At 54.3% G+C, this 27,450-nt stretch overlaps 13 protein-coding genes across 13 annotated transcripts; 4 read left to right on the top strand and 9 right to left on the bottom strand.

The window, feature by feature from the left end:
• Window positions 1-973: 973 nt before the first annotated feature.
• BGZ61DRAFT_532957 (uncharacterized protein) lies at window positions 974-6,573 on the top strand (the record flags this gene model as incomplete). Its single annotated transcript, XM_046253937.1, has 2 exons — window positions 974-2,248; window positions 2,308-6,573. 2 exons carry the CDS (start codon window positions 974-976, stop codon window positions 6,571-6,573), a joined length of 5,541 nt encoding a protein of 1,846 aa, XP_046103546.1.
• A 352-nt stretch (window positions 6,574-6,925) lies between these two features.
• On the bottom strand, window positions 6,926-8,072 carry BGZ61DRAFT_353097 (uncharacterized protein; the record flags this gene model as incomplete). Its single annotated transcript, XM_046240482.1, has 2 exons — window positions 6,926-7,869; window positions 7,943-8,072. The coding sequence occupies 2 exons, from the start codon at window positions 8,070-8,072 to the stop codon at window positions 6,926-6,928; spliced, it is 1,074 nt and encodes a 357-aa protein (XP_046103545.1).
• Window positions 8,073-8,427: 355 nt separating this feature from the next.
• Window positions 8,428-9,272, top strand: BGZ61DRAFT_532955 (DNA-directed RNA polymerase III, subunit Rpc31; the record flags this gene model as incomplete). Its single annotated transcript, XM_046253936.1, has 2 exons — window positions 8,428-8,547; window positions 8,604-9,272. 2 exons carry the CDS (start codon window positions 8,428-8,430, stop codon window positions 9,270-9,272), a joined length of 789 nt encoding a protein of 262 aa, XP_046103544.1.
• A 395-nt stretch (window positions 9,273-9,667) lies between these two features.
• BGZ61DRAFT_39201 (uncharacterized protein) lies at window positions 9,668-11,370 on the bottom strand. The gene is made up of 2 exons (XM_046242841.1): window positions 10,773-11,370; window positions 9,668-10,720 (listed from the first exon to the last, which is right to left on the bottom strand). Exons 1-2 carry the CDS (start codon window positions 11,252-11,254, stop codon window positions 9,895-9,897), a joined length of 1,308 nt encoding a protein of 435 aa, XP_046103543.1. The 5' UTR covers window positions 11,255-11,370; the 3' UTR covers window positions 9,668-9,894.
• A 517-nt stretch (window positions 11,371-11,887) lies between these two features.
• On the top strand, window positions 11,888-13,054 carry BGZ61DRAFT_532953 (Fip1 motif-domain-containing protein; the record flags this gene model as incomplete). The annotated part of the gene is made up of 4 exons (XM_046253935.1): window positions 11,888-12,034; window positions 12,087-12,139; window positions 12,208-12,446; window positions 12,504-13,054. The coding sequence occupies 4 exons, from the start codon at window positions 11,888-11,890 to the stop codon at window positions 13,052-13,054; spliced, it is 990 nt and encodes a 329-aa protein (XP_046103542.1).
• Window positions 13,055-13,328: 274 nt separating this feature from the next.
• On the bottom strand, window positions 13,329-14,192 carry BGZ61DRAFT_391243 (uncharacterized protein; the record flags this gene model as incomplete). Its single annotated transcript, XM_046242824.1, has 1 exon — window positions 13,329-14,192. A coding segment is annotated over exon 1 (834 nt), but the record flags the coding sequence as incomplete, so codon positions are not given.
• A 459-nt stretch (window positions 14,193-14,651) lies between these two features.
• On the bottom strand, window positions 14,652-15,292 carry BGZ61DRAFT_452807 (uncharacterized protein). The gene is made up of 2 exons (XM_046245999.1): window positions 15,043-15,292; window positions 14,652-14,988 (listed from the first exon to the last, which is right to left on the bottom strand). Exons 1-2 carry the CDS (start codon window positions 15,257-15,259, stop codon window positions 14,825-14,827), a joined length of 381 nt encoding a protein of 126 aa, XP_046103540.1. The 5' UTR covers window positions 15,260-15,292; the 3' UTR covers window positions 14,652-14,824.
• A 357-nt stretch (window positions 15,293-15,649) lies between these two features.
• On the bottom strand, window positions 15,650-16,785 carry BGZ61DRAFT_452806 (uncharacterized protein). Its single transcript, XM_046245998.1, has one exon. The coding sequence runs from the start codon at window positions 16,632-16,634 to the stop codon at window positions 15,813-15,815; it is 822 nt and encodes a 273-aa protein (XP_046103539.1). The 5' UTR covers window positions 16,635-16,785; the 3' UTR covers window positions 15,650-15,812.
• Window positions 16,786-17,622: 837 nt separating this feature from the next.
• BGZ61DRAFT_518294 (uncharacterized protein) lies at window positions 17,623-20,512 on the bottom strand (the record flags this gene model as incomplete). The annotated part of the gene is made up of 3 exons (XM_046252357.1): window positions 20,043-20,512; window positions 19,780-19,986; window positions 17,623-19,726 (listed from the first exon to the last, which is right to left on the bottom strand). The coding sequence occupies exons 1-3, from the start codon at window positions 20,462-20,464 to the stop codon at window positions 17,623-17,625; spliced, it is 2,733 nt and encodes a 910-aa protein (XP_046103538.1). The 5' UTR covers window positions 20,465-20,512.
• A 359-nt stretch (window positions 20,513-20,871) lies between these two features.
• On the bottom strand, window positions 20,872-21,761 carry BGZ61DRAFT_532949 (uncharacterized protein; the record flags this gene model as incomplete). The annotated part of the gene is made up of 3 exons (XM_046253934.1): window positions 20,872-21,392; window positions 21,447-21,592; window positions 21,664-21,761. The coding sequence occupies 3 exons, from the start codon at window positions 21,759-21,761 to the stop codon at window positions 20,872-20,874; spliced, it is 765 nt and encodes a 254-aa protein (XP_046103537.1).
• Window positions 21,762-22,515: 754 nt separating this feature from the next.
• BGZ61DRAFT_353663 (peptidase M50B-like-domain-containing protein) lies at window positions 22,516-23,368 on the bottom strand (the record flags this gene model as incomplete). Its single annotated transcript, XM_046240541.1, has 2 exons — window positions 22,516-23,130; window positions 23,207-23,368. 2 exons carry the CDS (start codon window positions 23,366-23,368, stop codon window positions 22,516-22,518), a joined length of 777 nt encoding a protein of 258 aa, XP_046103536.1.
• Window positions 23,369-24,776: 1,408 nt separating this feature from the next.
• Window positions 24,777-25,400, top strand: BGZ61DRAFT_353048 (S-adenosyl-L-methionine-dependent methyltransferase; the record flags this gene model as incomplete). Its single annotated transcript, XM_046240477.1, has 1 exon — window positions 24,777-25,400. The coding sequence occupies one exon, from the start codon at window positions 24,777-24,779 to the stop codon at window positions 25,398-25,400; it is 624 nt and encodes a 207-aa protein (XP_046103535.1).
• A 373-nt stretch (window positions 25,401-25,773) lies between these two features.
• Window positions 25,774-27,364, bottom strand: BGZ61DRAFT_452798 (uncharacterized protein). The gene is made up of 4 exons (XM_046245997.1): window positions 27,047-27,364; window positions 26,654-26,943; window positions 26,528-26,593; window positions 25,774-26,475 (listed from the first exon to the last, which is right to left on the bottom strand). The coding sequence occupies exons 1-4, from the start codon at window positions 27,245-27,247 to the stop codon at window positions 25,887-25,889; spliced, it is 1,146 nt and encodes a 381-aa protein (XP_046103534.1). The 5' UTR covers window positions 27,248-27,364; the 3' UTR covers window positions 25,774-25,886.
• Window positions 27,365-27,450: the final 86 nt, after the last annotated feature.

Raw genomic sequence — 27,450 nt, 5'->3', positions numbered from 1 at the left:
ACATCATTTGCGCGACATGAACCGAACCCCGGGGCAATGCGATGGATCGGATTCAGAGCATGTGTCTGCCCGTTGATTGTTGATGGGACTGTTGAGTACATATTCACTCGTGCCGCAGCATGTGCGCATCCAACAGGCATGGTCGTTTAGTTCCTTTAGTTCCTTTGTCCCCATCGTATTTGCTGGCTGCCTCTTGGTATTTCCTACGAACGATAATAAAGTACCTCATTGTCGTGGCTGGATTGACCACCCCACCAGCTTTGATAACCACGGCCTCTCTTGGGGACACAGCGCGATCGGGCCGTATGTGGATAATCACATCTTCCCGCTCCGATGCCTTCCAGGTTGCCTTATGTAATGTCCTCTTATGTCAGCGGATTTCGCCATGCCTGCCCCTGACACCTTGCGACCTTAGTCATCCATCGACCGTAATCTTCATTTCCTCATCTGGCTCAGCTGAAAGCCGCCGTCTAAAACGGCCACCCCTTTCGCGTCTCCTCCACTCTTCATATGCCAAGCTAACGTTAGCCGGCCGTCAATAGAAGCCAAAGCCCAACCAGAGTAAGCCAAAAAGTCCAGGCATGGCCCGTGGGGTCCCGCACCGGCCAGGACCCAAGCTCATTTTGGAACGCTGTCCACTTCTGCCATCTCGAAAGCTGACCGGCAACAAGTCCTGGACAAGGCATCAGCATTCTTTCCCTCCTCTCCTTTTTCTAATTCCAGCTTGTCCCGGAAGCAGAAAGCTAGGATCCTCCAAACGAACCGACCTCGTGTTTCGCTTTCGCCGGAAGAAAAGGACAGCGCGCTGCTCCGCCCTCGAGCTGAGCTCCATCCCGATCCGCCGCGCCGCCACCATCGCCGCCGTCCCCTTTATTAATTACGTGGAAACTCCGGCCTGGCCTCGACTTCGACCTTGGAACAACCTGCAACCTCTCCCTTGCCGAATGGCTGTTGATCCTCGCTCCGCTCCCCCATGAGCTCCCTCAAGTTTGTAGTGTCCTCGCTCGAGGCCATTGCCTCGTCCAAGGATGCCCAGCGCAATAAGCAGCTTGCCGAGTCGGCTACCAAGGCCCTCGAAGCCATCAAGGAGCAGGACCAACTCCCCAGCCCCGAAATCGTCTTCGCCCCCCTACAGCTGGCCTCAAGGTCCAACAATGTCCAGTTGACCACTGCCGCTCTCGATTGTATCGGCAAGCTCATCTCCTACTCCTACTTCTCTGTCCCTAGCAGCCTCCCCGAGGCCCCCGAAGATGGCGCCGAAGCCCCCGAACCCGCCCCGCCCCTGATCGAACGGGCCATCGATACCATCTGCAACTGCTTCCAGGGCGAGACTACTGCCGTCGAGGTCCAACTACAGATCGTCAAGTCCCTGCTCGCTGCTGTTCTCAATGACAAGATCGTCGTCCACGGTGCCGGCCTGCTCAAGGCCGTGCGCCAAGTCTACAATGTCTTCCTGCTGTCGCGTAGCACCGCAAATCAACAGGTTGCCCAAGGCACATTGACACAAATGGTCGGCACCGTCTTTGAGCGTGTTAAGACGAGATTACACATGAAAGAGGCTCGCATCAACCTTGATCACCTCAAGAACGGCTCCAGCAATGCCACCTTTGAGCAGATTGACTCGGGCAACGGCGCCCATGATGGACATGATCGCGACGAGTCCCCAGCGCCCCCATCGGAGGCGGGGACGACGGAGCCATCGGAGAGTGGTGTCAAGCTGACCCTCAAGGACCTGGAGCACCGAAAGAGCTTCGATGACTCCAACCTCGGAGACGGACCTACCATGGTCACCCAGCTGAAGCCTGCGAAGAAGGATACCGACACCGCGTCCACCAACGACCAATCGGGCCCCGATTCCTCTCCCTCAGAAGACGACGATGCGCTGGACGCCGAGGACGAAGTTTACATCCGGGATGCCTACTTGGTGTTCCGCTCCTTTTGCAACTTGTCTACAAAGGTCCTGCCCCCGGATCAGCTATACGACGTGCGCGGCCAGCCTATGCGCTCCAAACTCATCTCCCTCCATCTCATCCATACCCTCCTCAACAACAACATTGGCGTCTTCACTTCTCCCCTCTGTACTATTAAGAATTCAAAAAGCAATGAGCCCACGACTTTTCTTCAGGCTGTCAAGTTCTACCTCTGTCTGAGTATCACCCGCAATGGCGCTAGCTCGGTGGACAGAATATTTAATGTCTCGTCTGAGATCTTCTGGTTGATGATCAAGTTCATGCGAGCGTCCTTCAAGGTAAGGCTTTCATTGTCTCTTGTTCCTTAATTCAGGTAGGGTGCTAACTTGTTCAACAGAAAGAAATCGAGGTCTTTCTGAACGAAATCTATCTGGCCCTCCTTGCCCGGAGGACGGCGCCACTATCCCAAAAGCTTCAATTCGTGACCATCCTCAACCGACTTTGTGCTGACCCGAGAGCTCTCGTGGAGATCTACCTCAACTACGACTGCGAGCAGACAGTCGACAACATCTACCAGACCATCATTGAAGATCTGTCCAAGTTTTCCACTGCACCCGTCATGATTACTACCATCCATGAGCAAGTCTACGAGGAAATGAGACTAAAAACCTCTCCCGCGAGTGAGTGGCAGCTGAAGGCGACTCTGCCACCCCCCCTTACTGTGGCCCAAATCGCGCCGCACTCAGAGCCTGAGCCGGATTACCCCAAGGAGTACGCGATCAAGCGACTTTCACTCGAGGCTCTGGTTGAAACCCTGAGGTCTTTGGTCAACTGGTCGGCCCCGGTTCGAGGCGACAGTGATAGCACGCGAGCAGACAACATGGAAAGCAATGCTTCTCTGGATGTCATCCGACCTTCAATCGATCCAACAATCAGTGACAGCGCTTCTCGCGTTGAAACGCCCGTGCCTGCTACACCGGTGGTGGATGACGACCCGGATCAACTGGAAAAGGACAAGGCCAGGAAGACAGCTCTCACAAATGCGATTGCACAGTTTAACTTCAAGCCCAAGAAGGGAATGAAGCTCTTCCTCCGTGATGGTTTCATCGCGAGCGATACCCCCAAGGACATCGCAGAGTTCCTTTTGAAGGAGGACAAGCTGGACAAGGCCCAGATTGGAGAGTATCTTGGCGAAGGTGACCAGAAGAACATCGACGTCATGCACGCTTTTGTCGATTCCATGGAATTTGCCAAGAGACGTTTCGTCGATGCCCTTCGACAGTTCCTGCAGTCCTTCCGATTGCCTGGCGAGGCTCAGAAGATTGATCGATTCATGCTGAAGTTTGCCGAGCGATACGTTATGGGCAACCCTAATGCCTTCGCCAATGCCGATACGGCCTACGTCCTGGCTTACTCTGTCATTTTGCTCAACACCGATTTGCACAGCGTCAAGGTTGCTAAGCGAATGAGCAAGGAGGAGTTTATCAAGAACAATCGGGGCATCAACGACAATGCTGATTTGCCCGACGAGTATCTGCTCGGGATCTACGATGAGATTGCTGCCAACGAAATTGTCCTGAAGAGCGAGCGTGACGCTGCCGCACTAGCTGGCGCTCCCCCACCAATTGGCATCGCCGCAGGCCTCGGTCAGGCTCTTTCCAACGTTGGTCGTGACTTGCAGAGAGAGGCGTATGTGCAGCAATCCGAAGAGATCGCCTTGCGATCAGAGCAGCTGTTCAAGAACCTCTTCAAGAGCCAACGTCGCAACGCCACCAAGTCTGGTAACAAGTACATCCCAGCAACCTCCTTCAAGCACGTCGGACCCATGTTTGATGTGACCTGGATGTCCTTCTTCTCCACGCTGTCGAGCCAGATCCAGAAGTCTCACAATATAGAGGTCAACAAGCTGTGTCTTGAGGGTATGAAGCTTGCGACGAGAATTGCCTGCCTTTTCGACCTCTCCACCGCCCGGGAGGCATTCATGTCCGCCTTGAAGAACACGACCAACCTGAACAACCCTCAGGAAATTCTGGCCAAGAACATTGAGGCCTTGAAGGTCATTCTTGAGCTCGGGCAGACGGAGGGCAACATTCTTCGTAATTCATGGAAGGATATCCTGATGTGTATCAGCCAGTTGGATCGACTTCAGCTCATCTCTGGAGGTGTGGATGAGAGTGCTATTCCTGACGTGTCTAAGGCCCGGTTTTTGCCCCCTCAGAGGACGGAAACCTCGGATTCTCGTTCATCAACCCAGTCTCGAAGACCCCGACCTAGGTCCGTCGCCCCGCACAAGGGATTCTCAACCGAAATCGCGTTGGAGAGTCGATCGGATGAGGTGATCCGCGCTGTTGACCGCATTTTCACCAACACCGCGACCCTTAGTGGTGAGAGCATGGTTTACTTTGCTAAAGCTTTGACTGAGGTTAGTTGGGATGAGATCAAGGTCTCTGGCTCCAACGACTCGCCCCGAACCTACAGCTTGCAGAAGATTGTTGAGATCAGCTACTACAACATGAATCGTGTCAGGTTTGAGTGGAGCAACATTTGGGATGTCTTTGGTGAACATTTCAACCGAGTTGGATGCCACAACAACATGAACATTGTGTTCTTTGCCCTCGATTCACTGCGCCAGTTGTCTATGCGATTCATGGAGATTGAAGAGCTAGCAGGATTTAAGTTCCAGAAGAACTTCCTAAAGCCATTCGAGCACGTCCTCGCCAATTCCAACAACGTCACAGTCAAGGACCTGGTGCTGCGATGTCTGATCCAGATGATTCAAGCTCGCGGAGACAATATCCGCTCTGGCTGGAGGACCATGTTCGGTGTCTTCACCGTGGCGGCGCGAGAGCCGCATGAGAGCATCGTTAACCTGGCCTACGAGAACGTCAACCAGGTGTACAAGACCAAGTTCGGTGTCGTCATCTCTCAAGGTGCCTTCACAGATCTCATTGTCTGCCTCACAGAGTTCTCTAAGAACCTTAAATTCCAGAAGAAGAGCCTGGCGGCTCTTGAGCTTTTGAAGTCGCTGATCCCCACGATGCTCAAGACGCCAGAGTGTCCGTTGTCGGTGAAGTATGGCAAGAATGGTTCTCTCAATGGAGAAGACGCGTCAGCCGACACACTGAAGCGGACGAGGTCCAACAACACCTCTGTTGAAGAGGGCTACTGGTTCCCAGTGCTCTTTGCATTCCATGATGTGCTCATGACTGGCGAGGATCTCGAGGTACGCTCCAATGCGCTTGAGTACTTCTTCGAGGCCCTTCTTAAGTATGGTGGTGACTTCCCCCCGGAATTCTGGGATATTCTTTGGCGCCAGCAACTCTACCCTATCTTTATGGTGTTGAGGTCTCGACCTGAGATGTCCAACGTTCTCAACCACGAAGAGCTTTCGGTGTGGCTGTCGACAACCATGATTCAGGCGCTGCGCAACATGATTACTTTGTTCACGCATTACTTTGATGCGCTCGAGTACATGCTAGACAGGTTTCTAGAGCTCTTGGCCCTTTGCATCTGCCAAGAAAACGACACCATCTCTCGAATCGGAAGCAACTGCCTACAACAGCTGATTTTGAAGAATGTGACCAAGTTCCAGCCACAACACTGGACCAAGCTGGTGGGAGCTTTCTGCGAGCTGTTCGAGAGAACTACAGCGTACCAGTTGTTCACTGCTACGGCAATTAACTCGACAGCCTCTCTGGAACCGCCACCGAACGGGCTTGATTTCTCAGGTGCGAATGGCGCCCGGGGTGAAGGCGATGAGCTTGTCGATGAGAAATCTCTGAAGATTAATGGTGTTGAAGAGACCCATCTTACTACAGACGACGACTCGCTTGTTCCACCCTTGTCTCCTCGCCCAACTGACGAAGAGTTGCCGCCAAGCGCTCCCCCACAACTGGAGGAGTTCAAGCCGACGTCGAACCTGCAACAGCAGCCTGTCGTAGTAACGGCAGCTCGCCGCCGGTTCTTCAACCGCATCATCTCCCGTTGTGTCCTGCAGCTCCTGATGATTGAGACTGTGAACGAGCTGTTTGGCAATGATACCGTCTACGCACACATTCCCTCATCGGAGCTTTTGCGGCTGATGGGTCTTCTGAAGCGATCGTTCCAGTTTGCTCGCAAATTCAACGAGGACAAGGAACTGCGCATGAGGTTGTGGCGCGAGGGCTTCATGAAGCAGCCGCCCAACTTGCTGAAGCAGGAAAGTGGCTCGGCGGCGACCTACATTTCGATCCTCTTCCGAATGTTTGCGGACAACGCGCCGGAAAGACTTGAGAGCCGCCCCGACGTGGAGGCAGCGCTGGTGCCACTGTGCAAAGATATCATTGCTGGCTACTCAGCTCTCGAGGAAGAGAGCCAGCACCGAAACATTGTGGCCTGGCGACCGGTCGTAGTCGATGTGCTGGAGGGCTTCGTGACGTTCCCCATCGACGCCTTCAAGTCGCACATTCCGGACTTTTACCCGCTGTCTGTTGAGCTCCTTACTAAGGACCTGACGCCGGATCTGCGTAGCGCTCTCCTGCTGGTGCTCCGACGAGTTGGCGAGGTCGGACTTGGCATTGAGGGCATGGGCAGAGTGCCTGACCGGAGGCCCTCCGCGATGGTGAGCCGAGGGAACGATGGGGCCATGGGTGACCGCGAGGCGGACGCGAGGAGGATGCTGTAAGATTGAAGGCAAGCCAGAGGAACCAGATATCGGCAGCAGACTGCTAATGGCTGACTGTTGACGGCGAGCCGGGCGTTGAACGGGGCAGAGTGTTGGGTTTATGGTACTTCTTTAGAATACCCAGGTCGTTGTGCGGCGGTGGCCGGCCTGGGGGGTTGTGTAACGAGCTGCTTCAACCGGATGTGACAATATATTGGTCTATTTGATTTTTTCCCTCAATGTCATCATGTCAATGTCATGGCTGGCTAGGTTTTGTGTCTAAGTCTGGTCCTAAAAAGTTGTTGCTAGCCATTTGATGGTTCCTCTTTTCCGCCCGTGGGTATCTATCATACACGTCTCATGAGTGCAAGGCTTAGTCGAGGATCTGGCTGATGTATCTTGCCAACGGCTCCGATTCCTCCTCAACTGTCCGATCGGGAAGGCCTCTCAAGGCGGCCTTCAGTTGCTCATCGTTTTGGGCAGCAGTCCTCACCAGGTCTCGCACGGCCTTGTCCTTGTCCGCCGACTGCCCGGCCACCCGCATCACGCTGACAAAGGTTTCGTAGAAGTCAATAAGGCTTAGGTGCATGAGTATATCTGACGTGTCCACCATGTTCAGCGCTGCCCACTGCAGTAGACCATGGCCAACTTTCTCAGCGAGGGGTGCCGGCACGGGGAGGAGGTCAGGGAAGGGCGTCTGGGTGAGGGCGCGCGGGTTGAGGGAGACGAGGCGAGGGACTAGGCGCAGGAGACGGCCTTGGGCGAGCGTGGTTTGGCGGTCCGTTTTTTCCAAGGCGCAGAGGGAGACGATGATGGAAAGGAACGAGCGGTCGAGGAGGATGAGACGCCAAAGCCGAGCGTGGCCGGGTACACGGCGCTTAACCAGGTCGGTGCCGTGTGTGCCGTCGCCGTTGGAGAGGCCATTCACACCGTCAATAGCGACATCGCAGTCCGTCTCGAGCAGATCGCCCAGCACCTTTCCGGCACGCTCTGCCACGCCGACATCCGAGCTATCGAGCCACCTGCGCAGCACCTCCTCGACGACCTCGGGCAGGGTGCTCAGCAGAGCGGCATCGGCGGGGGTGCGGGCGGCCTTGTGGACGATGACGAGAGCGAGGAGGATCGCGCCGGGAACCGGAGAGGTAAGGGCGGCGACCAGAGCATTAGGATCGGCGATGGTGAGACAGCGAGTGAAGGAGAGCGGAGAGAGGAGCTTTGTGGCGAGGGAGAGCAGCGGCGAGGGATCTTGGGTTGTTTGCTTGAGGATGGCTGTGAGGGGTGGGAGGAGAGTCGGGAGGAGGGGAGGGATGTTGGTTTCTGTTGGAGGCCCCGAGTAAGCAGAGTTATAGAAGAAAATGCGGCGAGCAAGTGGGAAAATCAAGGAACGAACCGTTGAGTTGGAGCTCGACATCGTCAAACAGCTTGGCGTCGAAGGCGGCCGAGGGATCGTCGACGAGCTGCTCGACGTGGGATTGAAGCTCTTCGAGGCCCGAGATGGGCACGTTGCTGGATCCGGTCATGTTGTATTCGGGGACGACCCTCTGAGACATCACACACGCTCGCCAACAGAAGCTCCGCAAGACGTGATTAATAATTCGTGATGGTGTTGGTTGCAGGTGCGAGGTGTAGATGGTCGCCGGCTGCGGGGCAGGCGTCATGGCAGCGGAGTCAATTCCGCTGCCTCAGGGACCCTCGATTCCACCCCGCAAAAAAATCCCATCCGTCACCAGCGGAATGACTGTTGTCGTTTGACAGTCAGCTCAGCTTGCGCATCAAAACTCCCGCTTCAACCGTCTCCTTCACAGCGTGCGCGCAGCCCAGTCAACTGCCGCTCTTTGCTTCATTAATTGAGTCTGCCGCGCCGGCCGAACCCCAATGTCTCGAGGCGGTCGAGGAGGTGGCCGCGGTGGCAGAGGCGGCGGACGAGGAGGGCGCCCTAATGTGCCGTGGGACACAGGCGATGAGCCTGATGCGCGGCCCTCAGAGCTGTTTCCCGTGAGTTCTGGCGTCTCTGCACAAATATAGAACAAAATACTGACTAAATCCCACAGCCTTACCTCGTCCCGACGCAGAAGGCGCTCTCCATGGCCGAGAAGCGCGGCATCCAACATCTCCTCCTCCTCCGCCACCAGATCCACGGCGGCGCCCTGTACACCTCGAAGCGCACCTTGCTCAACGACCCGACCGCCCCGCGCAAGCTCTACGGCCAGGCCCAGATGAACGCGCGCTACGATGTCAAGAACAAGGCCTCGCTCGACCCCTTCACCGCCGTGCCCACCTACTCGTCCAAGTTCGTCCGCGAGGAGCGCGCCCTGCCCGACTGGTCACACCGCCCCGTGTGCCGCGAGCTGTTCCCCGCCGAGCTGCTCGACACCATCGACGCTTCCGCCGCGGCGTCCACGAAGCCCGGCACGTACAAGCGCCGCCGCCTGGAGCTGAGCAGCATCAGCGCGCTGCCCAGCGCTGAGGAGGCCTTCGGCATGGAGGGCGACGACGAGGGCCAGGGCCGCAACTTGCTCGAGCGGCTTGAGGCCATGAAGGACGACGAAGGCGGCGAGGGCGGCGAATTGGAGGACGAAGAAGGCATGGAAGAGGAAGAGCAGGACGAGGCCTACGACGACGAGGATGCCGGCGACTACGACGCCGAGAACTACTTTGACAACGGCGATGAATTCGGCGAAGACTACGGAGATGACGGCGACGGCGAGGGAACCTTCTAGGATTAGGATGCTACCCACCAACAAGCTGGAAGGACATCAACTGGAACCGACGAACGGAAAAGATGGAAGCAGTACGAGAAGGGTGCATCGAGACAATCAGCGACTTGTTCCCATGGCGTTCATCACAAAAACTTGTATATATATGCGTGCAGTCCTGCACCCAGCTTGATACCCACGCCCACGACTCGGGGCGCGATGCGGATTAATGAAAAATTCAATCAAACTAAACATGGTGTGCGTTTCGTATTATCCCTGGCTTTCCAAAGTCTTTTTCGTCTCGAGATGTCGAGGGTATCTATCTACCACCACAGGGTTCTAATCCAGACCAATCTTCGATCCTCGCTCCCCATTGACGTCTCCGTTTTCTGCCCCCCTCCACCATAGAATTTCACAAGTGGTTACGGAATGATGATGTTGTTGTTTTGCTGTATTCGTACATGTCGTAAGGGCTTTGTCCTCCTCTGCTGCCCCCTCGCCCCTGACGCTTGCTGTCTTGTCCATCCCTAGGCACTTCGAGCTCGGCTCTCACTATATAAGGACAAGGGACGCTTGCAACGTCCATATAGTGTATCCGCCCAGAGTTCCCATTAACGGACACCAACTGGTTTAGTAGATGACGTGCTCAAGCCGCCATGCCCATGGCGTAGACGCCGCTGTCGACGATTCCAGCCTGCAGCCGTGACAGTCGCTCGCGCGTGTCGGCAATCTGTCCGGCCTGGGCGACGATGGCGTTGCCCGTCTCGCGCAGTGCGGCCAAGACCTCGCCGAGCTGGTCCTGGACGATGGCGTTTCCGGCGCTGCGGTCACGCACTGATCGGATCTGCTCATACAGGCCGTTCTCGACGCCGGGCATATCGCGCTCAATCTCGCCGCGGTACTCGTCCAGGCGCCTCTTGTACTTCTCAATGTCGTCGCAGATGCGGTTGAAGTAGGTGATGAGGTCCTGGGCATCGGCGTGGGTCGAGGCTGCATCCGCACTGCTCGAGTCGGCCGCGGCGGTGGTGCTGGCGAACAACCCGGTCTGGTGGTAGTGCGTGGGCAGCTTGAGGTTGTCGGCGCCTCGGAAGCAAAGACGGGCGTCGGCGGCGTTCTTCTTTGTGAGGTCCTGTAGGGCCTTGACGGTTTGGATGTCGTTGTTGAGGGCGACCTGGACGGTGCGGAACTTGGACTCGACAAACTTGACGTCGCGGCCGAGCTGGTTAATGTCGCGCTCGTGTTGCGGCATGAACTCGCCGATCTCGTCCTTCATCTTGATGACACGCATGATGCCCTTGTCGAGCAGCGCGATCTCGTCCTGCACGGGCTTGGCGAGGTCATCGAAGCGGGTGCGTGGGCGGATGTTGTCGTAGTTGATCTGGACTGCCGAGACTTGGTTCGTTGACTGACCCATTTGTCCCATTTGTCCCATCTGGCCCATCACTGGAGTTTGCTGAGGTTGGGTCTGGCCGCTGTTGGGCTGTTAGTGATCGAGATACCCAAGACGTCAGACTTGTTACTTACAAGAGTCCGCCAGTCGGCTTTGCCTGTGATTGTCCAAAGAGACCACCGCCTGTATTGGCCTGAGTGTTTTGTGCACCAAAGAGTCCACCAGTCTGTTGCTGGGGCTGCTGTTGTTGCTGTTGTTGGTTCTGCGTAGACTGGCCGAACAGACCGCCACTGGCCGGAGCTGTCTGCTGAGCAGTGGCCGCGCCTCCGAACAGACCGCCGGTTGCAGGCTTGTTGCCAAATAGGCCGCCAGCCGGCTGTTGTTGTTGGGTGCCAGCAGCCGCGTTGCCAAAGAGACCGCCTCCCGTCTGGGCTTGTTGTGGGTTGGCCGCAGTATTTCCAAAGAGACCGCCTCCTGTGGTTCCTGTAGCCGCTGCCGGCGTCGCAGCTTGTCCAAAGAGACCGCCCGTTCCCGTCGCTGCAGCGCCCGTCGTCGACTGCCCGAAGAGCCCGCCCGGCTTCGCAGCGCCGCCAAACAGTCCCCCAGTGGTCGCCATCGTGTTGGTGCCTGTGCCGCCGGTCGCGGTCGCAGTTGTGGATGGCGTTGAGCCTGAGCCAAAGAGTCCGCCCGAGGAAGTAGTTTGTGCGGTAGAGGCGCCACTGGAGAGAGTCCCGGAGTGTTAGCAATGGGCAGATGGGTCGTGTTGTTGCGGCTGCGGAAGCTATCGCGTGGAGCTCGGCAAGGTTCTTTGTTGTCGGGGAGATTGGTGTAGCGGGAAGAGAGAGAGCTTACAAGGCGTTGGCCGCACCGGTGTTGATGGAAAGACCGCCTGCTGGGCCGCTTGCTGATCGAATCAAGGACATGACCAGACCCAAAACAAAACTTGACCAAGTGTTTACGACTTGTCTTGAAAGTCGACTTTTCGCGAGGCTGCGCCGGAATGAAGGCAGAGCGCCAGATTTGCGCTTGGGCCAGGTACCGAGACCACGGTGAGCGGACGGTGAGGCTCGGTCAGTCTCGGTGACAGGGAAGTGGCTGCGCGGAGAAACCTCGGCGCCGAAGAGCTGCTTGTTGCTGTTGCACCTTGGAGCTTTCGGAGCTTGACGTCGATCCAGATTCCCAGTTCAAACACCAGCATTGCGCACATTTACTCGACCACGAGAGTTTGGTAATTGCCAGAATCGCCATTATGGATATCGACGAGGACGACGATCTTTACGTGCCTGAGGAGCCCAAGGTCGAGACCACGGAGGAAAAGAAGCCCAAGTTCGACGACCTGGAAGAAGGCGAGGAGGAAGATGAGGGTGCTGCCATGGACGAGGATGATGATGATTCGGTGCGTTGCGCGTCGCTTTGAGAGGGTTTTCGTTTGGCTAACCCATATTCAGGATATCGACATCATCACCGAGCGCAAAGATGGGAGCAAACCAGCCCCTCCGCCGTACGTGAACCTGCTTTGCGACAAAGCCGACAGAACAACCAGAACGCTAACGTTTGGCTTCTCCATAGTCAATCCAAGTATAGCGATATCCGAAACATTCCACAACGATCCGCTTCAACAGATGTCACCGTAAAGCCGGCACCTGCTAAGAAGGAGGACGAGTCGAGGCAATCGAGCACCCTCAACGTCGCTGCGCCCAGCGCCGACAAGACCTCAGCCGCGGCGTCCAAGTCCACCATTGACATTAATGCAAACCCGATCCACGCCGGCTCAGGCAAGCCCATTACCCAGGTCAACATTGACGAAGGTCAGTCATCTCTCCTCCCTGAAATGCGCAGGACGTAGCTAATGGTATCTGGTGTAGACCTCCCTGAAAACGACAAGCCGTGGCGCAAGCCCGGCACCGACATTAGCGACTACTTCAACTACGGCTTCGACGAGTTCACATGGGCCCTGTACGCCTCCAAGCAGGAGACCGTCCGTGGCGAGTTCGGTGCCGACGTTTTCGCAACCAACAACAAGAAGATGATGGAGGACTTCAACAGCATGATGATGATGGGCGGCATGGGGATGGGAGGAGGCGGTGGCCAAGGCGGCGCGCAAAGTGGCATGGCCGGTATGGATGGTATGGCCCCAGAGATGCAGGCCATGATGCAGCAGATGATGGCCTCGGGTATGGATCCCAGCCAAATGGACCCCAGCCAGATGAACGCCATGTTCGCAGGCATGCAGAACGCCGGTGGCAGTGGTGGAGGAGGCCAGGGCGGTCACCAAGGTGGCAACTTTGGCGGCGGGTTTGGCGGGAACCAAGGCGGGTTTGGAGGATATGATCAGAGCATGTCTGGAGGAGGAGGAGGAGGTGGCGGTGGCCGCGGCGGGTTTGGCGGAGGCCGAGGACGACGGGGGAGATGGTGAGCGTGTGTCGAAGCTTCCACGGCTTCGCAAGGATGATGATGGGCTTTTGTCGATTATGGATTGGGAAAACCTGGCGTTGGGGAAACTGCCGAACGGGCATGTAACGATAGACGGGCCTGCAATTATGGCTAACTACCTTGGGTGCACAATGATATCCACAGATTATCTATCCTCGCATTTCCGCCTCTCAGTCCAGCCTGACCTCGGCGATCTTGGCCGGCTCCGACCTTCCATCCACAGGCGCCATGATGCCTCCCGATGTTGCGGCATAGAGCATCTTCTCGCCTTTCCCAAACACGCACGACGTTGAGCCCACAACGGCCATATGATTTGCCTTTCCCGCAACGGCCACAGCCTCTCCACCGCTTGGTGGGATGCGTACTACCGTGTTCGTAGTGTTGGTGCACACATACACGGTCCCGTCCTGTGCCACGGCAAGGTCGTCCGGCAGGAGCCCTGAGGCGAGCGTCTCCGCGGGACCGGCCGGCTCGAGCGTCGGTGTGACAGACAGGCGGAATACGGACTGACGTGTCGTGTTTGTGTAGTAGACGTAGGCCTGCGTGGCGGTGCGGTGGACCTTCAGGCCGTTGATACAAATTGGGAATGGGGCGTTGGGCGGCAGGGTCATGGTTTTGTCCTCGAGGGCAATCGAGTATGAGCCAGAAGAAATATCGAGCCTGTAGATCTTTCCATTCAGGCAGTCCGTGACCAGAATTGTTTGTTCGTCCCACGTCGCCATTCCGTTGATGACAATCTCTGGCGTGTCAGTGATCTTGGACACACGGGGCTTGTCACTCGTTAGGTCCACGAGCCAGATACTGAAGCTACCATGTTTCGGTCCAGTCCCTCCAATCATGTCGTAGACTCCTGCGCCAATGGCAAATACATCAGGGCTTAGTTCGCAGATGCCCGTGAGAGCGTTGGTTGGGTCATCCTTAGCGAGCGACAGTTGAATGAGGGAGGAGCCAGTCGAAGTGACAGTGTCAATGGCCCAGACCTCGGGGATATCAAGACGAGTCGCCAGGACTATTCCGTTTGGTCGGATGGATATGTTTTCGAACCAGGTGGGTTGGGAGGAGAGTTGGAAGATGGTTTTAACGGATGCCATTGTTGGTTGGGTGTGAGAATTGGATAATTTCTTGGGGTTCGTGGATAGACCAGTGGGATGATATGGGATGATATGAAAGATATGCTTGGATACTGAGCAATGATACTAACGGGAATATGTTGCGTGTTTATTCAACTGATATACTCAAGACGGACACGCATTAGCAAATACTCTCTCCTCGCCATTCCCATTCCCATGCGGAGAACGATGCGGAGTTGTGGCCGCCTTAACAGCCAGTAATTCCGACCCCTTGGCAGCCGCCTTAAAATGTTTTAATTATGAGCCGAAGCCCAATACACCGCAAATCGGTCTTTGCAAACTAGTACTGCGGAGGTCTTGATGTGCATGTTCGGTAGAGGTGTGGGGCATCTTGCGGAGCGGGGCCGATTGCTAAGGCGAAACGCCGTGGACCTCCGTGGCGGGACGATGGATGATCGGGCCGAGGCTATTAAGAAGCACTGGATTTAAACCAACGCGCCATATTCATCGTTTGGATTGTAATAGATTCAATCCATTAGCATTGATACTGGTAGACAAGATATTTCCTTCCGGAATTCTCTTCTCAATACTATTTGCCTACAGACTACAGTGGCCACCGGCTTCGGTCCATCAATTTGTTTTGTCGACAAAGAAAAGGCCACTAATCCAATCAAAACCCTTGGTCAATAAGCTGGGAGAGAAAAGAAATCCTTCATCCTGGTTCGGAAGCCGCCCCCACCAGCCCCATTAGAGCTTTGGCTGCTTTGACTTGGCCGACGGTTGACGACGTTGGTCACGTCGCTGCCACCAGAAGGATACCGCGTGGCAGCAATGCGGTTTGTCATGCCTTTCAAATGGTAAGAAGGTGGCATAAATTAAGGTTTTCTTTTTGCCGGCCTACCAGAGGTATTATGTCTGTCGGGGTGGTTGAGGACGGCGTCAAGTTTCGCCTTCGCTTTCTCGGAGGCGGGAGGCATTGTCAATGATATTGTGTAATGATATTTTGTCTCTGGCGGTTCTACAGATCGGTAAATTCGAGCATGTAGTTTTAGGTTTCCCCTCTCTCCTCCCCTCATTATTGATGGGAAACGGCAATATTTATCATTCGTGGACTCCATGTAAGTGTGTCTCGTGATAGCGCTGACCCCTCATGACGTAGGTATGAATTGCATCCACAGGCCTTGCGATTGGGGGAACGAGCCGGGATTTAAACTTAGTTAGAGTCGTATTAGTGTGAGATAGAGAACTCCTACTGTACAGCCTTTTGTCAGCAGTGGTTCGGTCTGGGCGAAGAAGGTTACATCCCAGTGGGGGTTTGTTGACACATCAGACAACACGACACAGGTCCGAAGTTGTGAACTAATTGGCTCTAACAATGTAAAAGCACCACTAGTTGGTGGTACACGATTCTGCCACTTGAACTCTATGGAAGCGCTAATTCAAATAGGTACGCATGAATCAGGGGAGCCTTGGGACATTCGAATACTCGCGTATCGATGAATACATTCCTGAGATATGACCACATCTAAACGCCATTGATCATCGCATAAAAGCAGGGTTTCAAGATTCATGTTCATCTACTTTCACTATTGTCATATACATCCATCCGCCCTTGTCCAACAGCACAGGTGGTGAAATCTCCATGTAAACCCCCAGTCTAAGCTACCCACATCAATTACTAGACATCGTCAGATCTCGCCATTTTTCGTCCGAGGCGGCCAATACTTCAGCACACATCTTTGCATATTCCACGGTGTCACGTCCAGCCAAAAGTCGCAGTGGCGGGTCGTCAACCTCGGCGACTTTCAGGACGATGCTCGCAACGCCGGCGGCAGAAGACCAGGTCGGCTTCGACTGAGGAATCAACTCCAAGAATGCGCCCACCGTCTGTTTGTAAGGCTCACTAATCGGGCCCATGCCCAACGAGGAACCTGCCCAGTCCGTTTCCATGCCACCGGGTTCCAAAACCGTCACTTTGATGCCGAACGGAGCGACCTCCTGCGAGAGGGATGTCGAGAAGCCGCCGATGGCCCATTTGGCACTCTGGTATGCCGAAAAGCCTGGGGTTGCAACCCGGCCACCTATTGAAGAGATCTGGATGATATGTCCGGAGCCCTGTTGGCGCATCACTGGCAGGACAGCTTTGCTGACGTGGACGACTCCGAAAAAGTCCGTCTCCATTTGCGCGCGGAACGACTCTAGGCTCATGTCCTCAACCGAGGCGCAGTCTGCGTATCCTGCATTGTTGACAACAACATCGATACGGCCAAAGGCCTTGATGGCTGCAGCCACGGCTTCAAGGACTTGGTCGTTCTTTGTGACATCCAGAGGGACGGCCAAGACTCGGTCAGATGAATATTTGTCGACAAGGTGCTTGAGAGTCTCTGCCTTTCGAGCTGTTGCGACAACTGAGTCCCCAGAGGCAAGGATTGACTCGACCAGAGCGAGACCAAGGCCGCGCGAGGAACCTGTAACGAACCACACTTTACCCATCTTGTGTCTGTAGTGTAGTCGGGAATTATTGGACGGTTGGAAAATTAATGAGCAAGATGCTGATGCACAGGAGCTTTCCTTCCTAACATTGGCCCATTACAGTGATATTTGTATGCATCCATGGTATCCATGGTTCATGCAGGCAACTTATGGTTCGGCCTTAACTCCGGAGATAGATATTGATTCCATTCTTCCTCTATAATTATCTCCGTCACTCCGTTGTTATTTCCGGCATTGCTGGGCCCTTATATCCACACTGATCTGTGTCCAGCCATCCACTACTTAACTTATGCCATTATCAGATCTCCTTGAGCAGCAGCAAACGGTTCCGCGATTCGCTGAAAGTCAAAGGATGATCCCTTCATCAAAAAGAAATGAGGTTATGGGCTTTGATACCTCAATATAGATGTCGTGGATCACTCAAAAGCTCGGTTTCAGTGATAATCCTATCCAACGCTATCATGTATTTGACCCGTGTCTTCTTATTGCCATTGCTAATAAGATAACATACTCGGTAATTGTTATGACTTTACCTGTATTGAATGTCATTATTCACTAACAGGTACAAATCCGTTTACTTGAAGTCTCAGCCAAATCAGTGTACCTAGCCTATAACTTCTGCTCTGGTAGTCAACGTTCACCTCCGCACAACTTACATTATCTAATGCGTCGAGACAACAGTACTCACAATAACAACAAATCGAGACATAATTGCTCCCATCAATGACCTCCTGAATCGCAATTCTGCTGTGTCCAGAGCCAAGACCGCGATTTGAGTCCTTTTGACGATGGCAACAAGAATTTATGCCGATGACATGGTGATTTCGAGGAGGCCATCAGCAATAATGAGCCCTAGCATCAACGGAGATTCAAACTCGACTTGGATTATATCAACACCTTCGTGAAACAAATTGTCAAAAAATCCAAGCGCCTTTTCCGCAGGTTGACGACGAAAGTCGGTCACCAGACCAAAAAATCACCTTACGATTTACTCCTCACTATTTCTCCCCATCGCACTGCTCAAATCATCCATAATGCCCATCGCCCATATAGTGTACCGGTGATGTGCACCATAAATGCGTTTGAATCCGGCCGTGCAGCACTCTATCAAGGCCAGAGCATCGGACAGTCGACTTCCACAGCTCCAGAACCAGGCCAGATGACCCATGCAGATCAAAGTTGTGGGACTGTCGTCTCCTAGAGTCTTCCTATAGTTTTCCAGAACCATTTCTTGCATCTCCTCCCCTTCATTCTGGAACCCTTGCCGCCATAGCGCCATTGCCAATTGAGTATATGCTCTCATCGTGGTTGGATGCTCCGCCCCTCGCTTCATTGTCCATTTTTCGACAAGATCCCGATGGATCGCTTCTGCTTCCTTCCATCGCCCCAATTTATCATATATTAATCCCAAGTTACCTGTGTAAGTCAGCGTGTTTGCGTGGTCCTCTCCAAGGATGTCCTTTGCTGTTTCTACTACCCGCGATTCAATCTCTTCAGCCTCTTTCAATTGGCCCTTCCCTGCAAAGACTGTTGCTAGGAAATGCATAGCATCCAATGTGTCAGGGTGGCTATTTCCCAGGTTTTCTTTTCTTATTTCAACAATCCGTGACCCCAATTGTTCACACTCCTCCAATCGGCCTTGATACTTGTATACCATCGCCAGGCTTGATCTTCTTCTCACTGTGTTTGGATGCTCATCTCCAAATTCTCGGATGGATATTTCAAGGACTTTCAGTTGCAATTCCTCGGATTCTTTCAGTTTTCCTTGTGTTAAGAGCGTCATGGCGAGTTTTCCCATGCACTCCACAGTGTGAATATTCTCAGACCCCAAGTACCGTTGGCTCGCTTCCAACTCTTTTCTGATCAGGTACTCTGATCCTTTGTTGTTTCCGACGCTACGCATAAAATAGGAACATCTGCCTACTAAATATACCCAGGATATAGGATCGTTCTGTGGTGGCTCGCCCTCTACTATTGACTCAAGATGAGGCTGTAGTAGACGGCAAGTTGGCCAAGTCCCAACTTCTCCGGATGGGAAGGCTGTTGCCATGGACTCAAAATAAGCATTCTTCCATAGTTCGATATCGCCAGCCGATGAAAGCCATGACTGTGTGCAAAATTGTACCAGGGGATGCATTTCAAATGCATCCGTCGAAGCCATCACAGATACAAGTGAGTATCCACGGAGGACATCCAAGTCGTCGTCGAATTCGTCTTCACCGTTGCCTTCTCTCAGATTCGTGGCAGCGGTGTTATATTGGCGAGCCATGAACTCGGGAATACCTTGTGAGTTGAAGAAACTCAAAAAGGAAAGAAGATCAGCTGCGGATGGCTTTTCGCGACGTATTTGTTCAAAGGTCACTTGCCAAGTTGCAACCACGGAATTTGATACGCTTTCATCTCGTCGAAGATCTCCGGCGTCTCGGTTTAGAAGACTTCCTTTCTTCTTCTCACTCTTTCGAAAGTCATCGAGATATGATCTCACTGTTACTCGAGGTGCGCGGCGGTTAATGTATGCGGCTGCTTGGGTTATCGCAAGTGGGATGTAGTTCAAAGCGTGAAGGAGTTCGCCAGCAGTATCTTGGTCGAGATTGTCTTTTAACTTGTTTCGGAATAGTTGGAGAGAATTGGCGTCGTTCATGGTGGACAGTTTATAGATCGTCTCATGGCTGCCCGTTAATTTCTCGGCAACGTCCAAGCTGCGCGTTGTGACCAGAATGGTTCCATTGCTTCCCTTGGGTAAGAAAGCCGCGAGTGGTTGTTGCTCGCTCAGATCATGAGAACTTGAACCGGGTGCGCTACGGGATGCTTCGGATTCCCTCACGTGGAGACCCGGATAGAACAGGTTGACATCGTCGGCATTATCAAGGATCATCAACCAGGAACCAACTTCTTCTCTCTGTAACCAGTCCCTAACCAATACCATCTCGTTGACTTGAGGCTTGTTTCTGCCTGGTATCTGCAGTCTTTCTGCAATTAACCGATATGCTTCTTGAAACCTTGGTTTCGAACTCGCGTGCACCCAAAAGACGCTGGTCTCTGGTAGTTTAGAGTGCGTTTGATGTGCGAATTGAATGGCGATCTGTGATTTCCTTTTTTCTATTAGCCCAAATTCTTCTATCTTGGTTTAAAATGGCAATCTCACCCGAAGCCGCCCATTCCTACGAGCGCCATGCGGTTGTGATGGCCTTCGTATTGCTCCTGGACCCATTGCATTATCTCCGGCCGGTCGACGAAGTGAGTATCCTGTTCGAACGGCACGATAAAGCAGGGCTTGAACTTTGCCCCAATACTGTTCTCTGGTTGAAAAGACGCATTGTTCATCTGTTCTCTCATTTCAAGAAGAAGAGCACTGCAGTGGTGATGGTGTTAGTTGCGGTACCGCATTGGAGAATGGCAGAACCCTACGTTTGGTCAACCTGTAGTCCCAGGTGGATGGTTCGCTCATATCGCTCAAGTCTGGAGATGATACCGACAACTTCTTGCATGTCAAATGGCCATTTCAAAGCGCGGAGTCCAAATCGACGCATAGCCCTTGCCCGCTTTCCAAGATCTAGCTGTTTGTGCAGCTCGACGAGCTCGGAGGTGCAGCCATCCAGAGAATCGAGCAGGTTTTGTGATGCAGTGAGCGATTGACCTTCGGGGCCACCAATAACGCGCCTTGCTTCCTGGAGCGTCTTGCTGAGGCCATCTACTTGGTCGTGGAGGCGACCAATGTCCTGTCTTGCATTGCTAACGGCGTTTGAGTAATCGAGGCAGAGCTTGCCAACCTTTGCCGAGAGCTCGACGATTGCGATGATGCTCGACGCCAGCCCGACCGCCTCAGCCATGGTAAGAGTGAAAGAGGTGTGTCAGGTTGGGCGTTGAGTGGTCTGACGATGCAAATTGGGCTGAGCGAAAAGCTGAGGCTGAGAGAGGGGACTGTGAGGGAAACTAGGCCACAGTGCGCCACACATGGCATGTGCACTGTTCAATGATGGGTCGAGTACAGCGTCACCAGGCATTTTGATGAAAGAGAATGATGCTATTTACAGATCTAGCGCATTCGGCATGGAATTTCTCACTCAAGCCCAATCACTCCAAAGACAGGATAAAAAGAATCTCTAGCATTTCCTATCTAGCATCTGTTGAACCACAATCCACCGGCAAAAGGTTGGATACCCATACTGATGATGTATGGATTGTGGGATATACGCCTGGCCTTTCACCACCATCCTCCATTAAGAGAACCACATCTCTAGGAATGACCTGCAGTTCCAGAAGGAAACGGCGGATGAGCTCCACAACTATCCAGGACACCCTCCAACACGATGCCATTCGCAGCACACCACCGCTCAAGTGCCTTGCCGCAGTCCATCCTCAGCATGCCGCCCTCGCACTGCGCGGTGCCGTTCGCCCACAGGACGGCGTAGCCCAGGCCGTCCTGCAGGTTCATGGCCATGGCGACAACGCAGCCGTTCTCCAGCGTCTCCTTCAGCCCGGGATACTGGCCGTGCAGCTCGACCACCTTGGTGCCGTCCTGGCGCTGCGCGACGAAGGCGTCGCCGCACCCCAGCCACACGTTGGCGATGGGCGAGGCCGCCGTGGGGGTGAAGAGCTTCTGCGTGACCTGCGCGGGGAGGTCCCATTTCTCCTCGCCGTTCTCCGCTCGGATGAAGTAGTGACCGTTGACGCCCAGGGACAGAATCTCTGGGCGTTCGACGTCGTGTTCGTCTAGGAACACGACCAAGTCCTCGTAGTCTTCGAGGTCGCTGTTGTCTATCGGAGAGTTTCAGGTCAGTCCTGTTCGGAAGCTCGAGACGGTTGACTTACTGATGGCTGCGACATTCCCCTCGCGGGGACGAGTGCAGCGAAAGTAGTGGTTCCTTGGTCCGAGAACGACGTAGTTGGTGATGTCAGTGCCCGTACGATGATCGTATTCCTGTTCATGCGGAAGCCCGATGGTGTCTTGGACACGACTAACAACTCCAAGTTAGTAGTTGTATTGTGTGGAAAGGGGCAAGACTCCTCTCTCTCCTGGGCATCTTACCCGCAGCTCATGGCCGGCCCACTGTAGAAGAACGAGTCTCCGCAGAGGCTGAGAGTGGCTCCCTCATTAGGGTATTCATCTTCCTGGAAGTCCGACATGGTTGTGGCGAGGGCTGGATAGTGATATTGTTCCAAGTGTCTCAGTTGTGTGTAAAAACGTTGACAGACAGGGAGAAGACGACCCCCTCCTTGAGAACAAAGTGCCGTTCTTATAGTTGGGCAAAGACCGTCCTACTGCAACGTTGTAAATCACGTCCCGTCATGTCGGACAACGAAGTTGGTGAGAAGGACGACACGTATCATGATGAGTCTTCCAAAGTGCCAGGTGATCTGTGGATGAATGTTTGTCTCTTCGGCGGGACGAGGCCAAGCCGTGTGTGACGGGTTCTCGGAGCGTCCATGTTGAGCAAGTCCTCCGTCAAGGACGAGGGTGTTTCCGTGCTTGCGCGACGACGCTCCGGCAGTTCTCTCCGATTCCATTCACAAAATCGACATTATCTCCGGTGTAGGACTGACAAGACGTGAGCAAATGGAAGGATCAAAGCAATTTCTTATCGCATCTCACAACAGAGTGCGATGTAGTTTAGTTACAGAGGGTATCATCCAATCTCTCAGTCTAGGAATGCCTTGGCATCCCATCACAGCATCGTCCCTCCAAGGAATAATCCAGCCACCCTTGGGCCTCTTATCTGATTCATTATCGTGGTCATCTGCAATCCATCCGGCCGTCTCTAGTCTTTGAAGTCAAAGAGCCGAGTCTGGTGTTTCCCAAGTACGCCCCGAACATTCCCGTTCGCACAAACACGCAAGTCAAATATCCACACAAAGCCATCTCGTAACGCTGCACCACTCATCAGGTGGGGATGAACTTCTGAGAATCCTTCTCCTGCTCGGAGAAGGACTGGGAAAAGGCGGCCAGGCCAGCGACGATTCCAGCCGCCATGAAGATGACGGAGACGATGGACCAGATGACACCCCAGCACTGCGAGGAGCCGCCGTAGCGCTTAGCGAAGACGCTGGCGTCGGAGGAGTTCACTTTACGAAGAATGAGATCGTCGCAGATATCCCACACGCTGTAGAGGGAGGACATGACGCCGATGAACAGGACGACGAAGCGCAGGGCCTGGGCGTGGGAGATGAACCAGCATGCAATTAACAAGCCGACAGCAAGGAGGACGGTCATGATAGTAAGCCAATCACGCTTGCCCCACCACAGAGTGAGGAGGAAGCAGCCGCCGAGAACGAAGCTGGCAACCTTGCTCGCCACAATGTTGAAGCCACAGAAGATCAGGAGGGCGCCGATAAGGGAGGAGCCCAGGTAGCCAGCAGGCAGGGTGATGGCGCTTTTTCCGCCGAGCATGTGGGTGACGCCGCCTTCGTTGGGGTCGAGACTGATGGACTTGACCTTGCCACCAGTGAGAACAGCAGTGATAGCATGGCCGAACTCGTGAAAGGCAATGACAAGCATCTAGTTTGTCGGTTAGCGACTGGACGATGGCCAACTGTGTCGCACAACACAGCAGACATGGGTACACTGTACACACCTTGAACGGCCAGAGGACCATGCGGACGTACGGGACGTTCCAGAGAATGGCGATGACGACGACGTAGGCTGCGATAACACCCAGCGTGACCTGCTGGGTGTGGTTCGGATTCGCGAGATCGCGGCGCAGCAGGCCGTGGCTGGATTCGGATTCGGCTGCCATCTGGACGACGCCGATGCGGAAGGGCGCGGCGAGCGCCTGTGATACTGTGGGAGCCATTGGTGGTGGTGGTTAGTGGTGGTGGTTGAGTGGAGAGACTCGCCCGGCCGTGTGGTGGGTGGGTTTATTTAGGTAGTTCGGATTCGGTTTCCAGGTAACTGGCTGCCTGACGAGCTATGCGGCAGTAGGGATGGAGAATCACGGGTTGGAGGGTATCGTAGGGTGCGTAGAAGCAGGTCCGAGTCGAGGTAATGTACGGAGGGAAAATCCTCACTGCGGTGCGGTGCGCTTCGTCATCTCGTCCCTTGTGATTAAATTCCTTGGAGGGGAGATGCGCGGTCTTGGCCGTGGGTTGACGCGGCACTCGTGAGGCGGAGCTGAAACCGCGCCTCGTGTCTGTGTGGCTGGAGCGGCCATGGCAGCTGTGATTGGCCAATATTAATAGGTTGGTCCCGCTGTAACTCGGCCTTAGTAAGGCCAAGCGCATACCCACCCAAGCCCCTGCCAATCATGTCCCCATCAGCCCAAAATCGACGTCATCCTCTCGCTGCGCAGTTTGTTACTTTCGGATCAAGGCAAGTAGAAGGACGAGGCCGGATGACGAACGATGGGTCCTCGCGAGCAGAATCTCCAGATATCTTTCGCTTGCTGCTCCTCTCTTTATTCTCAAACCACGCCCGTCTTCAATTCTCTCCACTTTGCAAGTATTGCGTGCCGTGCGGTGAAGACTTTTTCCCAGTCGCCACAACGACGAATGCTTCAACGGAAGTCAAGTCAACAACCATTACAGCCAACTAGGCCCATGCTAGAACTACCTACGGAGTATTAACAGTGTTCCCTAGCGTACCCGCGCGGCAGTCGAAACGCCTCTCAACGGCAGTCTCTAAAACGAAACTTTGGCCTGCAATGTATCAATACTCTATTGCACTGCAACCGATGGCCGATGTTTCAGCCTTACCCCCACACGACGCGCCTGTCATCCCATCATGGTCAGCGAACAAGTACATGATGAATCCTGTCTCTTCGGATTAACAATACCATCCATAGTCCGTTAATCTAAAGAGCGGGTCAATCGAATCCGCGGCAGAATCGAGACGCTCGGTGACGGAAAAAATCCATGATCCATGTGAATATGATCGATCCCGCAGCTGCCGCCACCACCGCCGCCTTCTCCATGTTGGCCCGTCATCACATCCTGGTTCCTGTGGACCCCCTTTCCCAGTCAGGAACAAGGAAAAGGGGATTCCGTCGAGTCCAGTTGGCACTAATTATTCACAGTCAGCTTCTACACATCCATCGTCTTTAGCGTCACCAGTACAGAACAGATTTCGCAGTCATGACAGGCTCAGCGCCCCAACTCCCGCCGCTCGACTGCTTGTCCTCTCCCCTCCTCAGCTCTTTCGCCGACATCATGCCCGCCGATTTCGACAAGCAGAGCTACTGGCGCGACCGCTTCACGTCCGAAAAATCCTTCGAGTGGCTCCTCCCTTCAGCTGACTTCTTCCGCATCATCGAGCCGCAGCTGCGTTCCATGCGCCCAGAGGCCCGCATCCTCCACATCGGCATCGGCACCAGCGATTTGCAGAACCACTTCCGCGCTCGAGGCTATTCCAACGTCCTCAACATCGACTACGAACCCCTCGCCGTCGACCGCGGCCGTGAGCTGGAACAACAATCCTTTGGCGATGTCAAAATGCGCTACGGCGTCCACGACGCAACGCAACTCGACATTGGCCAAAGGGAAAAATTCGACCTTGTCATTGACAAGAGCACCGTCGATGCCGTCTCTTGTGGCGGCAAGGACCCGCTGCGTCGCATGGTTGCCGGAGTCCGGGACTGTCTAGCCCCCGGTGGCATCTGGGTCTCTCTTAGCTACTCAGAATCGCGCTTCGACCTCGACGACCTCCCCTTTGACGTCGAGGTCCTCGATAAGACCCTAACACCCAAGCTCAAGCCCAACGATCCCGACGTTTTCCATTGGACTTACCTCTTGCGACTCAAGCGAGACGCCTCCGGCCTGTCCGGGGCGAACTAGACGCCCCCGCTGCGGGCCGTGGTGCAGTCTAATTCAACTCCATACCAGCATGCCGGGCATCGTCTGCTAGGCCGGATTTTTGTTGCATCGGACTGGACTAGGAGCGTTTGGGGATGGAGGTCACATGGATCCTCGAAGGATCCGGCAGTTGAACCGGACTACCTCTTCCCATGCCACCTACCGGATAGAGCAAGCGACAATCTCTGGGTCCATCATTCACCAACATGATACCATGGGCTCAGGCTAAGGAAGCGCTCTTCTTAGGCCTGTTAATCAAGGGTTTCAAGATGTGGCGCTGAGGTTGGATCAAAGGGAGTAATAGTGCATTTGACTGGTGGGCGTAGCTGTAGACGACCACCAAGGACCTAAAAATACATGCTTTTTCCTCAATCATCCCCGTCTTGTCTATGACGCGCTATTCGTGATGCCCAAAATCAACCGCAACGCCGATCCCAACCAATTCCAAAGTTCGTTTGACTCGTCAGCTCAATGGCTCAGTGGCCCACGCATATTATCAGGGAGCCTGTGCTCTCGAGCCGGCCAAGTGTCCATCTCCAACGTTGATGCCGGGCTATTACTGTCCTTGTGACGCCTCATCTCAAAGGTGCCGCCCTCAATGTCGATGTGGTCATCCTGGATCTTGATCCCTCTGCTGCCGCGTTGCAGTGTATCCGCCCAGCTTCGGCCATTCTTATGCGGGTTGTTCACCACCTGGGCGGCAGTACCACTGCGGTAGGCGGTCGAGGTGTTGTAGTAGCTGCTGGACTTGGAGCGGAAGATAGTCTTGAACAGCGGGCGCAGCGCCGGTATACTGCCGCAAATGACTCCCAAATTTGCTTCTACTGCGGTCCAGATCCATAAGTAGAATCCCTCCCAAGTAACGTCGTAGGTCTCTTCGGTGACATAGTGGGACCAGTAGGCACGCATGGACGCGGCGAAGACGACAACGATTCCGAGCGAGAAGAGGACAATGAGCGCAATTCGTTGGGATAGCGGGAGCTTCAGTTTGAGGAGGGTCGGCAGGGGTAGGGCGCAGACGAGCAAATCGGTGGCGACTGTGGTGATGGCTTGTCCGCTAATACAACGTCAGCACGGGATGACTCGGAATGGGATGCGCAGAAACTTACAGCACTGGTGGGCCTTCCAAAGCACAGTCTTCGTGCCCTGTCAAGGTCCAGTACGACTTCATGGGACTAGATATCTGTCAGTCTAAATCCACGAATATTGGCCGTGAATGCGTGGAGAAAACTTACTTGCATTGCGTCCATAGCACAATGAGGAAGATGAATATAAGTGACGTGACAAGGACGATGGAGGCGTATGTTGCGCGGCGGAGCCACGAGCCCTTGGGTGCAATCCGCAGGTAGGAGACTAGGATGGAGTCCTTTGCAAGCCCCGAGGAAAAGAGGAAGAGTGTCTGAGCAGCGATGGAGACCTGTCTACCCTTCACAGCCTGCTCGCTCTGAAGATCCCACACATGGATATTCCAGCCGTACAGTTGAGCTGAAAGAATAACGCAAACTGTTACGCCAATGCCGAATATCTGCAGTGGAACAAACAGCCGTGTTAGATATGAGGGATAACCACGGGGTACTGGTTTGGAGCATCGAACAAGGTTGGACCGAGGGCTGGGAAAGGGGACTTACCATTGCAGCCAACATCAACCAGTCATCGAGGCCGCTCTTGTTGACCTTGAAAATGCGAACATAGAGACGGGCCAGTAGGGTGACAATGGCGATGGACCCAATGGTTAACTCAACAATGAGGAGGGCAGGCCCTCGACTGACTGGGTTGACATAGTTGGGTGTTGGCCAGGAAGCGGTCACAGAGGGCGGCGGGTTGCGCATGTTGACACAGTTGTCAGCGTAGTCTCGAGGTCTTGATAATGACCATAGCAAAAGAGGGCAACTGCCAGTCACAACGGGGCCGGCGACGCGGAAGCATCATTATAACTAAGAGCCAACGGTGTCGGTCTTCCAGGACCTTACAGGTCTCCACGTCTCCACGTCTCCACGCACACTATAATAGTACGAGGAGCCAGTCAACACAC

This window comes from Ilyonectria robusta (assembly GCF_021365365.1).
Source record: "Ilyonectria robusta strain PMI_751 chromosome Unknown BGZ61scaffold_11, whole genome shotgun sequence".
In the NCBI taxonomy this organism is placed as follows: Eukaryota; Fungi; Ascomycota; class Sordariomycetes; order Hypocreales; family Nectriaceae; genus Ilyonectria; species Ilyonectria robusta.
The sequence above is the reverse complement of the archived record's forward strand: the minus strand, read 5'-3'. Positions and strand labels throughout refer to the sequence as shown.

What these genes read in the sequence shown, in the direction of transcription:
- BGZ61DRAFT_452798 (XM_046245997.1), bottom strand. Translation starts at nt 27,247, where the DNA reads ATGCGCAACCCGCCGCCCTCTGTGACCGCTTCCTGGCCAACACCCAAC. An exon ending in GTGCTATGGACGCAATGCAA is followed by an intron (nt 26,594 to 26,653) that starts GTAAGTTTTCTC and finishes ACAGATATCTAG; the next exon opens with TCCCATGAAGTCGTACTGGA. An exon ending in TTGGAAGGCCCACCAGTGCT is followed by an intron (nt 26,476 to 26,527) that starts GTAAGTTTCTGC and finishes ACGTTGTATTAG; the next exon opens with CGGACAAGCCATCACCACAG.
- BGZ61DRAFT_452806 (XM_046245998.1), bottom strand. Translation starts at nt 16,634, where the DNA reads ATGGGTAAAGTGTGGTTCGTTACAGGTTCCTCGCGCGGCCTTGGTCTC.
- BGZ61DRAFT_452807 (XM_046245999.1), bottom strand. Translation starts at nt 15,259, where the DNA reads ATGGAGTCCACGAATGATAAATATTGCCGTTTCCCATCAATAATGAGG. An exon ending in CGACAGACATAATACCTCTG is followed by an intron (nt 14,989 to 15,042) that starts GTAGGCCGGCAA and finishes ACCATTTGAAAG; the next exon opens with GCATGACAAACCGCATTGCT.
- BGZ61DRAFT_39201 (XM_046242841.1), bottom strand. Translation starts at nt 11,254, where the DNA reads ATGGCGACCACTGGGGGACTGTTTGGCGGCGCTGCGAAGCCGGGCGGG. An exon ending in AAGCCGACTGGCGGACTCTT is followed by an intron (nt 10,721 to 10,772) that starts GTAAGTAACAAG and finishes ACAGCCCAACAG; the next exon opens with CGGCCAGACCCAACCTCAGC.